We start from the raw sequence: 14,883 nt of genomic DNA on the forward strand, positions 1-14,883 counted from the left end.
TTATTTTTGCCTGCCCGTGTGTCTTCGGTTAACATTTCTTAGGCGGGTGTTATATTGGCCCTCTTTAAAGAGATGTAGCGAGAAGGTTTGGTATCGTGCTTTTGGTAGCGTGAAGAGTCAGGAAGTGCGTTTACAGCGGGGTCCTGTGAAGGCACGCTCAAGGATGTTTAAATCCCACTCAGGCATCTGTAATTCTCTCTGGATCTTGAAGAATCTTCCAGAAGCTTTCACATTTCCAAGAGGTCATTTTCTTCTTTTTTTTTTAAATGAATTTTTATTGGAGTCTAGTTGATTTACAATGTTGTGTTAGTTTCAGGTGTACAGCAAAGTGAATCAGTTACACATATACATATATCCACTCTTTTTTAGATTCTTTTCCCATATAGGTCATTACAGAGTACTGAGAAGAGTTCCCTGTGCTATACAGTAGGTTTGTATTAGTTATCTATTTTTATATATAGTAGTGTGTATATGTCAGTCCCAATCTCCCAGTGTATCCCTTCAAGAGGTCATTTTCAAAATGTGAGTATTGGTTGTACTGGGCAAAGTTGCACTCTTTCTCCTTCTAATCTGGAGCAGTGAAGGGACTGTAGAAACCACTTAGTTCAACCAACCCCTTCCCTTTTCAGAGGAAATAGAAAATAATGACATTTTAACTCTCAAATTTTTTAACATCTTTACTGGAGTATAATTGCTTTACAATGGTGTGTTAGTTTCTGCTTTATAACAAAGTGAATCAGCTATACGTATACATATATCCCCATATCTCCTCCCTCTTGCATCTCCCTCCCACCCTCCCTATCCCACCCCTCTAGGTGGTCACAAAGCACCGAGCTGATCTCCCTGTGCTATGTGGCTTCTTCCCACTAGCATCTGTTTTACACTTGGTCGCGTATAAGATCAAACGAAAGAGACTTCTCTGTCTTAAGTCACTTTTCTTGGACAAAACGCTGCCGAGCTGATGGGTCTGTTCTAGGATGAAACGGTGCCTGCTTGATGCTGATGCTGCCGGCCGGGCCACGCCTCCACGCACCTTGCTGGCTTGTGGGTTATGACCCCACGCACGTGGCGGGTTAGGCTCCTGGAGCGTGTCCTAACAAAACCTTGGCTTTCAATCATTACAGACAAGTAACGGAGGCGGGAGTCTGAGCGACTATTCCTCCTCTGTCCCGTCCACGCCCAGCACCAGCCAAAAGGAGCTGCGTATCGACGTACCGCCCGCGGCCAACACGCCCACGCCCGTCCGCAAGCAGTCCAAGCGCCGGTCCAACCTCTTCACCGTGAGTGTCCCCCGGGGGGCGGGGTGGGGGGGAATCGGAGCGTGGTTCCTGCTCACCTAGCGGTCCTCTGGCCGCCAGGTGGCTCAACGACAGGTGTAGCATCCAAACCAAGTTAATGAGGAGAGTGCTGAGTTCTGTGGAAGTCTCAGAAAATGATAGGATGCCACGACGCAGGTGTAGAGCCCAGTGGGACTTCCTCAGTTGCAGGGAGTCCTGACGTGTCAGAAATGAAGAGCAAGGGGTTTGTATAAAGGTCTCTGTTATCCTGTGACTTTCTTGGTCTCTAGCTAAAGACTTGTCACATTAGATACATGGAGGGGACAGACTCCGCCAGAATTCCCCAAACGTGTGCATCAGGCCTTTCAGATGAGGTGTATAAAGCCGTATCAATGCACAGACCCCTTCTCCTCGGGCTGGAGCACTGAGGACTTAGCTCAGGGTCTTTAGCAGCTCACAGACAGAAGCCAGTCTGCTTGGACTTTTCTTCAGAACCATCTGCGGAGCATTTTAAAACTCTAAATCAGCTCTCAGGACTCAGGTTTACGAACTCAGAATCTGTGCGTGGGGCCCAGGCGTGTGTAGTTTTTTAAAGTTCCCTGGGCAGTTGGGACGCAGAGAACCCCTGAACTACAGAGGACACACAGCAGACATTACCAATCAATCATGGAAGGCTTTGCAGTGGAGCCCAGAACTCGGGGCCGCAGAACTCCAGGCAGAGCTGCTACTGCCGTGTGACTAGAGTCATTTGATTTGAGAAGAACACTTTCCCTCCCGGGACTAGGTCTGTGCATTACAAGTGTATGCTTTCAAAGCAGGGGTTCTCAACCAGGCAGATTTGCACTCCCAGAAATTCGGCCATTTCTGGAGAAAGTGTGAATTGTCTCAGCTCGGGGGTGGGAGTGGGTGTGGTCCTGCAGGCGTCTAGTCTGCGTAGCAACCATGGAGCCGCTAAACATCCTGCGATGCACGGGCCAGCCGCACAACAAAGAGGTCTCCAGCCGCCAGCGTCACGGTGCCCTGTTGTAAACCACTCGACTTCTCCTCTTGGTTGAGTATCGCTGACTTAGATGCAAAGAAGTCCAGTATTTCCTGGCTTAAACTGAAGGAAGATTCTGCAGGGGTGGCCGCAAGTCTCTTATCTGACCCACTGGCCTTACTTGGAGATGGCGTTCTTTCTTCCTTTTTTTTTTCCTTTGGCGACACTGCGAGGCTTGTGGGATCTTAGTTCTCGCACCAGGGATTGAATCCGGGCCCTTGGCAGTGAAAGTGTGGAGTCCTAACCACTGGACCGCCAGGGAATTCCCTGAAGATGGCGTTCTTGATGGTGAAGGAGGCTACCAAGTACGATAGATGCCCCATCCCTTTCCCACCACGTTCATAACAGGTTTCCCATCAGATAAGTCTTTAGTGCCAAGGTCTATTGCTAACAGCGAACACCCCCTCCTCACAACTCTCCCCTTCCCTTTGCTCTCTGCCCTGTGCCATGTGAGGTCTGCCAGATGCTGCTGTTGGAGGGCCAGAGTGAGGATCAGACGGGCTCAGACCCTGTCCTGCACTGCCAGCAGCTCCTTGACCTTGAGCAACTTACTTAACCTCTCTGAGCTGGAAACAACGGTCGTTGTGGTGAGGCTGCTAAGAAGATTCCCTGTAGGGGCGAAGAGTCTTTGTGGCCTTGCTTTCATTTTTATCTCACCACCACTAATGTTATGGAATGATTTCTCTTCATGCATAAGCAAAAGTAGTTGTAGAGGGCTTCCCTGGTGGCGCAGTGGTTAAGAACCCGCCTGCCAGTGCAGGGAACACGGGTTCGAGCCCTGGTCCGGGAAGATCCCACATGCCGTGGAGCAGCTAAGCCCGTGCACCACAGCTGCTGAACCTGTGCTCTAGAGCCTGTGAGCCACAACTGCTGAAGACTGCGCACCTGGAGCCCGTGCTCCGCAACAAGAGAAGCCACCGCAGTGAGAAGCTCGCGCACCGCAACAAAGAGTAGCCCCCGCTCGCCGCAACTAGAGAAAGCCCGCGCTTGGCAACGAAGACCCAACGCAGCCAAAAATAAATTAATTTAAAAGAAAAAAAAGAAAGAAAGTAGTTGTAGGGCTGTGTAATAGATTGGGAGGGAGGTAATTAGGTGTCTGCAAAATACAGGTGAATATCTGATATGCGTAAATCTGTACGTGAATAAGATGTTTACTGTGGAATTTCTTCAGACATACCGAGAATAACAGCAGTCGCCTAAGCAGCACCTCTGGCTTATCCAACACCTGTAACACTTCTGTCCGCCCAGGTGGGGTCTTCCAGGTGACAAGGTGTCACCTCGCAGAACAGGCTGTGCACTGACTCATGGCTCAGTGGACCTGAGAAGCCCATTGCCGAAGATGCAGAGAGACTGGGCCCTGAGCAGGGCACCAGCGTAGCGGGGAGGGGCCTTCTAGGGTGTGGCGGGAAGAGGGAACACCCAGGCTCACGACATCTTCTAAGGGTCACCTTTCCTGGTCCCTGGCTTTGGTTTCTGTTCAAGGTGAGAGGTGAGAACCAGGAAGTCTCTTTAAAATGGGGCTGCTCTGGGCTTTCCTGGTGGCGCGGTGGTTGAGAGTCCGCCTGCCGATGCAGGGGACGCGGGTTCGTGCCCCGGTCCGGGAAGATCCCACATGCCGCGGAGCAGCTGGGCCCATGAGCCATGGCCTCTGAGCCTGCGCGTCCGGAGCCTGTGCTCCGCAACGGGAGAGGCCACAACAGTGAGAGGCCCGCGTACCATTAAAAAAAAAAAAAAAATTGGGGCTCCTCTGACACGTGCCCACCCCCACCCCTTATAAGGGCAGTCCTGGGGTTGGGATGTGCCGGAAAATAGTGTCCCAGACCCCGCTCACTGGGTAACTGACAAAGGAGACAAGTTTAAGGCAGGAAGAAGCAAAGGAACGGTAACTCGGGTAATAAACGTTCCCTTCCCCTCTGCTGTCTGCGCAGCTGGGTTCTGTTTTCTATCAGGGATAGTGTTATGGGAGCTAACCCACGTTCAAGAGGAAGCGGATTAGAGACCGGGGGGCTCTGCCTGGCAGGAGGAGAGCGGAGACTGCAGCGAGGGGGCACTCTCCCCGCTGCTGGAGCGGCGCACACGTATGCACCGCCGCCGCGTCCAGGCACCCGGGCAGAGGCCAGGGGCGCAGCTGTCCAGGCCGGGTGGGGCAGTGCCGGAGCCAGTAAGAACTCGCCCTCATTTATTGTGTCATAATTAACGTAGCTAGTGATGCGGGGGCCTGCCTGTGACCCTGTGCGGGATCAGTGCTTGATCTCTTTAAGTGCTGGAAAATGGTCTGAGAATAGATACACCCTTTTAGAAATCGAATCCGGCTGCTCGGCCGTCATTAGTGGGAACAGGAATCGGGTCATGGAAGAAGCTAACCTCACGGCGGGTTTGCATCACGGCGTTCAAGGAAAAGACGGCTTAGATCCTGTGTCTTCGTCATTACTGGATTTGACATTGAACAAGACGATGACGGTGATGGTGGTGGTGCCGGGTGGGTGTTGTAGGTTGAAGATCTTCGAAGTGTCAACTCCACTAGATGTCAGTGTCATCCAAGGAATGACAAGAAGCAAATTAATTTTGAAATTGTAGCCACTTAGGAAACTAAATTCTCCTTGTTACCGGTTTGCATCTATTCTTAAATATGTAAAATTTCGTAGACTCTTCATCCCTGGCGATTATTGGTAGTTATTGGCTTAAATTGGCAAAAGTGTATTTATTGAAAAGCGTGTATTAGGAGGACAGAAGTACCATATGCCGAACAATCCTAGTGAATAAAAGTCCACGCAGGCTGGGACAGTAATGCCCAGATGAGGGAGCATTGTCCTCGTTTATTAGACCCTCATAAAGAGGCCAGAGGTAATTAAGTAGTACACACACCATTTTTCAAATAACGTGCTTATGAATTGTGTAAATTTCGGATCTGATGACCTGTAAATGTACCACTCTGGGCTAACATTCTTCAGTCCCAGATGTTTCTGTTGGCATATGCACATGTGCAGAAATAAGCAAAAATCTTAAGCAAAAATAAATCACACGCACCTTTTACAAAATAGTACAAACTTTAAAAAGTCTCTCCTGTGGTAGCAAATTATGTGTTATATTGGCGGTAAGAACGGTACTTCACTGATAAAAAAAGCTAAATTATATCCTATCTTGCTTATTTCTTTGAGAAAAAATCATTGTTTTGAGAAAAGAAATATTCAAAGGCTATCTCCATTCACTTCCTGGTTTCTAATATTGGCACTTAGGATGATTAGTTTAGTAGCCCTATTTACGTGTGGTTCAGATGTTTTATTAGGAAATATTTTCAAACATGTAGGAGTTTAAAAAAACACATGCATGTACTCACCGTGCAACTCAGCAAATACAAGCATTTTTCTGCCACTGCAGCGGTTACTTCTTCTAGAAATAACCCAGCCACAGATAAACTGTGCCCCTCCAGGATACATCCCCCTGACCCCTGGTCCAGGGATCGGCATTCACTTGGATTTGGTGTCTATTATCTGTATGCATGTCTTAAACTCCTTCTAGTACGTGTCCACAGTTGCTTTGCCTGTTTTCAAGCCTTATAATCGTGGTGTCACTTACATGGAATTTTTTAAAGCTTACCATATAATGCCGACACCCCGAAACAGAGCCAAGCATACCCAGTAACCTAAGCTTGTGAAAAAGGCATAGCCCAGCTCATAGAGACGCTCTGTAAAAATAAGGCAGCAAAATTGATAGTCTAAATAGACCTGTTTGAATGGTATTTTGTCTTCTGTAGAGAAGGGGAGCGTGGATCCTATTATATGTGTTCCAGCAGCCTTCGACTTACTCATCAGTTAGAAAGGGGAAAGCAGGTTTCTGTTTAATAGTGAGGGCTCCTGTCAGCGATGCTGCCTGTCCTTGGAAGCAGGCAGCTGACGGGGTGCCCCTTCACGGCTTCTTTTATCGCCTGGGGGAAAGTTAAACATTCCTCTAAAGAAGGAGATGGTAATGAGAGTTATCCTAGCCTTTCTTTCCTCTGTGTTCGCTGTTTGCGGAGGCTACACGGTCCCACTTCCGGCTCCCCCCGACCTTCTGTGATGGGTGTGATAAACTCCCGTTAGGTTTCTGGTTGTGTGTCAGGCTGGATGCCTTGCACACTCACTCCTGACCCAGGCAGCGGTACCCAGAGAGACTTCGGATCTGATGATTTCACGGAGCCATTTCAGCTGGAACGTAAGGACGTGGCTGATGTAGTCTCAGAGTTGGCAGAAACATCGGGAACCTTACTGGGAATTTGTACGTGCTGTGGTGTCTTATGTCCAATGGGTTTGTTTCAGTTTCGTTGTTGGATTTCAGTTTTATGACGTATATCACAGCCCGTTGTACCAAAAGTCACTGTAAGACAGCAATACAGCAAACCCTTTTGCCTAACAAATAACCACTGGTCTGTCTTGAAATTTTAGTTTTATGACTCTCTCCACCGACGTGTTGGAGCCGTAGGGAATTTCTGTTGCATTTTGTCAGTGAAGTCTTACATCAGTTTCGACCTCCTTCATCTCAGGGAGTGTGATCAAACATGGAGCTTAGTTCATAATCCTGCTTCGTGTGGAATCTGGAAATTCTGCTCTGACGACAGAGTGGCTGTGAGGACAGATGTGCTGCCTTGAGGAAGACGTTGATTTTTTTTAATGTTTGTTTTGTTAATTATTCTGGTTAATAGAGAATAATGAAGATAGATTTCCAGATTTAGAAATTTAGAATTCATAGAATTCTGAAAGTACCATTAATGGTCTCTGTTGATTTAAAACAATTTTAAAAGTCATCGCCGTGAGCTTTGAATCTCACTTTACAAATCGTAACCTGAAATTCCAGCTTTCTTATGAACTGAGACGTAGAGAAAAGAGAATTTAAGGCTGTCACGTAGCTCTTACCACAGATTATTAATTAAAGAGTTAATTAAAGAGAAAAGTGAGCCCGCAACTCTTAACTAAAATTCACGACAAGGAATTGATAAATCTCGATTTCTTTCCTAGCCCAAAGGTTAAACGTCATGTTTTATGTTCGGGGCCTGGCACTTAGCAGGTGTTCAATAAATAAATGTCGGCTTCTTAGCATCATCCAAGAAGCCTGTCTTCTGAGGAGTCCTTGTGCCCCTTGCAGTCCCAGATCCGGGTTTACATCATGGGGACTTTTCTCCCTTATGCCCTACGACATCGCCCCCTTTAATATTAAAAAAAAAAAAAAAATCAGCGGCCCCATCTCACGCCCTTTAAAACTGGATTTCATTAGCTTCTCACTGCTGCCCTGGACACCACAAAGTCTGTTCATTTCATATATCATCCCAGATTTGAAAAGCACATGAAAATGTTTCTCCATTTTCAATATTGCGTGAGTAATGTTCCCATTGAAAAGTAATGGAGTGGAGTTGTCACTTGTCAGCACAGTTATTAAGGAGGACGAATCTCAGATCTTTCTCTCATAATAAAATAAATCTGTCAGAAAATCATTGTGCTCACATTTTCTCATGCCACCAAGAGAGGGAGACTTAGCTGTGGTGCTTCTTCAGTGTCCCCAAGTCACCGTGTGCTGGAGTTGTGGCTTCCACACTGGGGCGACCACTGCCGCCCTCCCCGCCGATTGCCCGCTCCTGGGCAGCGCACGTACATCGGCAGTACGGCCAGGGGAACTGTTCAGGAACTTGGCAAACAAAGCCACTCATTTTTCCCCAGAGTACTGTTTTGCCCCAAAAGGTATTTTCAACCTTTTTCCCTTTGTTATTTTTTGTGGTATCTTAAACTAGTTTTAACTTTGAATTTGCTCTTTTCTAGCTATCCAGAAGCAATCAAAAGGAACGTTAATGGCACCTTGATACAAATTAAGGGTGTCCCTTTGAATTGCACAGCCGAAACGTTAATAGAAGTTTTTAAATCCTTCAGATGTTAATTAAATATATACGTTTATGTCATAGGTTTCCCAAACAAGCAGCGAGGAATCCTCTCCTCCTCGGCTGGACTAACTGCGGCTTTAGAGTGTGTTTTCCCGTTGGGCGTTACTTTACTGTATGGTCCACTGGTTTCTAGTAATTGAATTTTGAACTCTTTACAAAAGAATTAAAAGATAATTTTGCAGTGGAAAAGTAGGAAGAAAAGTTTAGAAAACTCCCTGTAACGTCATGGCTTGGTGGGGATGGACGCCCCAGCAGTCTGCTTCTGGGTTGTGTGTGCGCACGTGGGTACACACATAGCTCATTCAGGGCTTCTGGGCGTGTGTTTTGCAGAAACCATGCAGGTGGGGGCTCACCTCCACGATCTGTGAACCGCAGCCCTTCCCCAAATGCTAACTTTATTTTTACTTTGCAGTCTCGGAAAGGGAGTGACCCAGACAAAGAGAAAAAAGGCCTGGAGAGCCGGGCGGACAGCATCGGGAGCGGTCGAGCCATCCCAATTAAACAGGTATGCTGCTTCCCCCTTCCTGTCCCTGTAGCTGGAGACACACCCCGGCTCTCTGCTCACTGTGATGCTGGCTCGTGCGCCAAGGTTTGTTTGATGTGCTCTGTTGATGAATGTAGAAGTCACTCACTTGACATCGATTAGAAGAGGTTCCTGTGTGTATTAAAATAGGATCATTAGAATAAGAAGAGGGAAATGTGACAACAGATCTAATGAAGTGCAGTCTGCCCGCCTGCATATGGAGTGTGTTTGGAGGCTGCACTGGCTTCAAAGGCTGCCTTTGTAGCTCGGCTTTGATTGGGCCGCTGGCCGCCAGTCGACAGGGGTAAATCAGATCGCCATACAAGAGCCCCTTGTGATCACAGGAGTGGCCCGACGTGGCCCTAATTTGCTCGCGCAGACGGACATCTGAACACTGTTTCAGGCTGGTTTGTAACAACGAGGCAATTAGTTGTGATAATCATAGCCGGTGTGTCAGCTGTGCGCTCTTGTTTGTAATTTGCTAATGAAGGAATTGTAACTTTGATTAGGTTCAGTTTCATTTAGACCTTATTATATAAGGGAACATTTACAGCTGTAATGCGGGGCCTTAATTAAACTTCCTCATTACACAACAGGACTCGAATGCAGGCATTTGTTTTGGCCTGTGTTGCTAGCCTGGAATCGTTTTTCATTAGCCCAGAAGCCGAGTACCAAATTACTTTATGTCTCAAGTAAAACGGGAATTCATCGGACCTATTTGGCTGCGGTAGTTCCCAGGAAAATAAAAATAAGCGTTCAGCCCGGCACCATGGCTTCTGGAAATGCCACCTTTTAGTTTGTGAAAGAAGGCCAGTTGATTTAGAGTGCATTCTGCTTCAGAGGAAGGGAATCTGTGGGCAGGATAACAGCTTTGCCTCTTCTCCGGGTACTTAGACAGTTTCACCAATCCTGTAGGAACTCGTGTTGGCACTGACCACCCTTGAAAAGGGCTGGAGTCTTTCCACAGTTTAGTGTAATCTGTTTGAAACAGTAGGAATACAGCTTTAGCTGGGGGCCGGGCAATTTCTGCACAGAGGTGTGGGGAGGGACGGGATAGATCGGGCCCCAGCGTCACAGGTGAGACCAGAGCAGGAAGTGCACGAGGTTTTCGTAAGATGAGTTCAGACGCTGAGCGGCCAGTGTGTGGGCTGGCGTGGAGAACCACTGAGGAAAGTCCTCTTTCCTCCTCTTTGCTGTTCTCCCTTTTTTTTTTTTTTAGACTTTTGCATTTTTTTTTTTTTTTTAGATGTTGGGGGTAGGAGTTTATTGATTTACTTATTTATCTTTGCTGTGTTGGGTCTTCGTTTCTGTGCAAGGGCTTTCTCTAGTTGTGGCAAGTGGGGGCCACTCTTCACCGCGGTGCGCGGGCCTCTCACTCTCGCGGCCTCTCGTTGCGGAGCACAGGCTCCAGACGCGCAGGCTCAGTAGTTGTGGCTCACGGGCCTAGTTGCTCCGCGTCATGTGAGATCCTCCCAGACCAGGGCTCGAACCCATGTCTCCTGCATTAGCAGGCAGGTTCTCAACCACTGCGCCACCAGGGAAGCCCTGACTTTTGCATTTTTAAAAAAAATTTTATTGAAGTATAGTTGACTTACAATGCTGTGTTTAATTTCTGCTGTACAGCAAAGTGATTCAGTTATACATATATATATATGCTCTTTCATATTCTTTTCCATTATGGTTTATCACAGGATTTTGAATATTGTTCCCTGTGCTATACAGTAGGACCTGTGGTTGTTGTTTATCCATCCTATATATAATAGTTTGCATCTGCTAATCCCAAACTCCCAATCCAACCCTGCCCCATCCCGGCCCCCCTTGGCAACCACAAGTCTGTTCTCTGCGTCTGTGAGTGTGTTTTTGAAGGCTCTTAAAACAACTTCTTTGCTGTAGAGATGCAAGCACACAGTTGTTTATTCTTTGTGCATTTATTTGTAAACATAACTCTCCACATAAGGTAATTTTAATGTGTAATTTTCATTCTGCTGATGCTGTTTCAACTAGAATTAGAAAAAGCATTCAACTCTTTTCCTCTCACTTAAAATATTGGTCCCGGGACATTTCCTTTTGGGAATATTAGAACTCAATACTAGACTGTGGCCTTAAGTCACGTGTCCTGTGGGTTCGGGTGGGAGCGTTGGCCTCCACACCAGCCAGGCAGACCCCCAGGCTCCTCTGTGGAGGCGCTCGCCTTACAGGCCAGGCTTTCAGTATGGGTGCCGATGGGGCTTGACCGTGCGGCGTAAAGTTTGTATTATCCACTCCTTGGAAGCTTTCAGTCGTGTATGTTCCAAATAATCCAGTCGAACTCTAAATCGCGGTCTGGTTTTCTGGAGAATCGTGACACAGGCAGTGCACGTAGCTCGTGTCTCTCATAGCTGCCCCCCGTGTGTGGCCACAGACCAGACGCCTCCCAGAGACCTCACCTGGCCCGTCCGAGTCCCGTGGACTCTGTGCCCGGCCTCAGAATCCTCATCTGTGAAATGGGCTCCGGACGATACCGACTCGCTTGGGACACTGGATGTGGAGATGCCAGCGAGAATTTTTAGATTCCAGCAAAACCGGACTTTCAGATGGGTCTTGCTCAGGACACTGTCGTCGGAGCCTTGCTGCGGGTCACAGGGACTGACGTGGGTTTGCACGCTGCCATACAGATTTATCTGTAGTTTTATAAAGGAACCGAGACCATTAGAGGTAGTCTAAATTCCTAACCCTCCCAGTGATGACTTCAACCGGTAGAATTGAAGCAAGAGGATTACAGAGGACGGAGCCCAGTGGGGCAGTACCTGCCGGAATGTTCTAGACACTACAGAACTGGAACAACTAAATGACGGCTTAGTATTCGTTAAGCTGTTTTCATCTAGCATGTCACCGAACCCTCAACATTGCGCGGTTCGGGTAGCCGTGTTATCCTTATTTTTAAATGAAACCCGCATAGGGCAAGCTTTCCAGACCAGGCATCTTCAGAAGCTGAGGGGCCAGGATTCGGACCCCGGCCCCCATATCCCCACGGCCGTGTGCTGTACACTGCCTGTTGGCAAAAAGCCTTCAGAAAGCTTAAGAAGCAAAGTTACGTGTTTTAAATTAAACATGCGACCCCTGACCTCAGACAGAAATACCTCCTGCTTGTGGAGAGGAACCTTCTGAGATGGGCCTGCGGCAACGCGCTTCTCCAGGGACATGGGTCCTCGCGCATCTGTCCGGGGCTGCACGGGGTCCCTTCATCCTGTCCCGATAGCCTGCCCTTCCCACCAGCATCCGAGCACTTGTCTCCACACTCAGCCTGCATTCAGGGCTTGGTCTGTATGTTGGGGCCCTGAACCCCAGCTCATGGGACCTTTGCCTAACAACAGAGAAGTTGTCCTGAACCTCAGGGACCTCCCGGTGGGGCGGGGCTGGGCTGGGAGTGGCTTTGGGACGGGCCAGGATTTGTGATCATCATGGGGTCTGTCTTCCCCTCCGTGCAGGCGTCTTGTCCAGGGCAGTTTAGGGCACGGGTGAGGCCACTTGCAACACGCTCTGCAGCCTGACTCGTGTTTTTACAGATCAAACATGTTCCGGTCGGTTATTTTAACCTTGTTTGGCTCACGCTTTACAGCTTGTCCGTTCGTTGTGAGACAGAGGCTTCTTCCCCCAGCGTGGGAGCTGCCCGTGCACGGCAGGCAGTGGTCCTCTCTTCCCTCCTTCCCCAGTGAAAGCTTTCTCGTCAAGGATATGACTTATTTTCTGCAAAGTAACTTCATTTCCTGAGGTGGACCTGGGCCCACCTTGCCTTTTCGTCCTTTCTGAGGTCTTAGTGGAGGTTTGGTTCAAAGAGTTCTGCTTCTGCCGCTGCTTCTCCGTCTCCTTCCTTCTCCTCCTCAAAAAGGTCTATTCGAACAAAAATTAAAAAGCAAAGCAAGAAAAAGAAAAGGCCAGAGGCCCGGCCCGGCAGCGCGTGGGCTCGTCACGTATTAATTTTTCACTGCTGTGGAGAGTTGCACATGCATAATCGCTTGATGGCGGTGGGAGTTGGGGAGCTCCTATGGTGTCATTTGCATAAATCTTGTTAAGTCACTGGCAGTAAATGAAGTACAAATGAGCCCGGAGAAGGTGACATGCAAATCGTGGGTGGCAGATGGGAGGTCTGTTTGGGGGACGGCAGCTGTGTGCTCTTTCTTCTTTCTTTCCCTTCCGCATGTTTTCGTCTCTATATTATGGTCCAGATACTCAGCCTCAGCGTGGCCTCCCCCTTCCCGGGGCTCGTCCTGCCCGCCGGTGTTCACGCGGGGAAAACAGACCTCAGGGCCTCGTCGCCTCACACCTAGTAACTGACGCTAGAGTGTGAACGTTGGAATTTTTAAAATCTTGGTCAGTTTATCTTGTCTCGCTTACACAATTGAAAATACCTGTATGTATGTTTTATTTGTGAGGACAAACAAGAAACAAGCGCATGCCTCCCTAAATGTTGTCTCCTGGGATTTCCAAGGATGAAAAAGAGTGGAAACTACTGTCTGCTTTATTATGCTTCTGTCTGGGGGTCTTCCCCCCTTCAGACAGACTGATGGTGTTTATCCAGCTGTTGACACCCGTCCCACGTTCACGGCTGGGCCCTAAGGGGTGGGCATTCCCGGTGAGGCAGCAGGGGAGATTGCAGAAGAGCACGGGGCCTGCCTGTAAATCCGGCCGCAACGAAGACCCCTCGCTGTCCCCGTGGACCCCCCCGGCAGGGCCCGCACGGGCCTGTGAGGCCCGGCTGGGGTGCCGCTTGCCTGGTGGCTTGTTTCTTAAAGATGTAAGTGCCGGCGGGACTCACAGCTTTTAGAGATTCGTGGGCGAAGCACCGCGCCTGCTTGCTTCCTGCGCTCAGAAGTTTTCTCTGTATTTCGTCCACTGGTTGCTATTTTGAGAGAAACAAGTCTCCGTTCACCTTGAAGAAGCGCAGGCAGAGAGGTGTGTGCGGGGACGCGAGCTGTGACAGGCACTCAGGGGCCACCTGTTCCGCTTAGCTCTTCCTCTGCCTGGTCCAACCCAGGCACCTTCTCGGAACTTGGGCCTGAGGTGCTGCTGGAGACCCGGCTCAGCTGTTGAATCCTGGGATGCTCCAGGGAGACACCAAACACAGAGTGTCTTCGTGTGACTTTTTGATTTTTTCCCCTGAGTGGTTGGAAGCATTTTATTTATTTTATTTTTTAAATTTTATTGGAGTATAGCTGATCTACAGTGTTGTGTTAGTGTCAGGTGTACAACAAAGTGATTCAGTTATACATATATTCATTCTTTTTTAGATTCTTTTCTCCTGTAGGTCAGTCATCATAGAATATTGAGTAGAATTCCCTGTGCTATACAGTAGGGCCTTGTTGGTTTCATGTGACTTTTTTTAAGGTCTTAACTTTGACCTTGAACCCTGATGGACTTTGGCCACCTCTGGGGCAGACAGACAGCCAGTGACAGCAGGGCCTTTTCTGCAGCCACTGAAGCCACAGGAAAGCCCTTCCCAGGGCATCAGAGGCAGAGCGGCCTGGGTAGCACCGTCCCCAGCGCTCTGCCGTCACCTGTGAGCCGTTTTGAAGCCATACGTGTGTTTGATTCTCGGTTGAGTTAGAAAGCAGCAATTGTCCATTAAGTGAAAGGATCCTCTGGAGTGAATCCCCTCGGCCAGCCTGCTGCAGGTGCTGACCTGCGTGGTCTGGTACCTGGGGTCTACCCGGGCGTGGGGAGGTGGGTGGAGGGTGTGGCATCTGCAGGAAGAAAGCCGCCCGACGCTGCTCACTCATAGCGTCTCCGGAAGGCTTGACACCGTTCACAGCCGGGTGGGCGGCCACCCAGCCATCGTCTGCTTTCCTGGAGGAAACAAGATGGGTGACCGGGCCGAAACTGTAGAGAGACTGGCAGGGAGAGAAAGGGGCCGGCTGTGCCCTCGTCCCGGGATGCGGGGAGAGCTCACCTCATGGCGCCGTGTCCACAAGGGATCCTGTTTACTCCGTGAGCACCAGCGTCCTGAGAAGACTCTGCTCACCCGTGTGGCAAATCGGCTCTGCGCGGCACCCACGGGGGCCCAGCCAGCTCCCCAGAAGCAGGTAATTTACTGACACAGACCTGGTACTCTGAAAGCTAATTTACCTCACTTGGATACACAGGGCCCTGTGAGGATTGCATC

The 14,883-nt window shown here is 49.0% G+C and overlaps 1 protein-coding gene across 5 annotated transcripts in view; it reads left to right on the plus strand.

Moving 5' to 3' along the window:
• AGAP1 (ArfGAP with GTPase domain, ankyrin repeat and PH domain 1) overlaps positions 1-14,883 on the plus strand; it is a 558,850-nt gene that overhangs the window by 270,704 nt on the left and 273,263 nt on the right. For all 5 annotated transcript variants that reach the window (XM_082841396.1, XM_082841398.1, XM_082841397.1 and 2 more), the window contains exons 8-9: positions 1,125-1,280; positions 8,634-8,726. In XM_082841396.1, coding sequence (XP_082697522.1) covers positions 1,125-1,280; positions 8,634-8,726 — 249 coding nt within the window. The remainder of the gene's footprint in view (positions 1-1,124; positions 1,281-8,633; positions 8,727-14,883) is intronic.

This window comes from Leucopleurus acutus, assembly GCF_964270905.1.
Source record: "Leucopleurus acutus genome assembly, chromosome: 6".
NCBI lineage: Eukaryota > Metazoa > Chordata > Mammalia > Artiodactyla > Delphinidae > Leucopleurus > Leucopleurus acutus.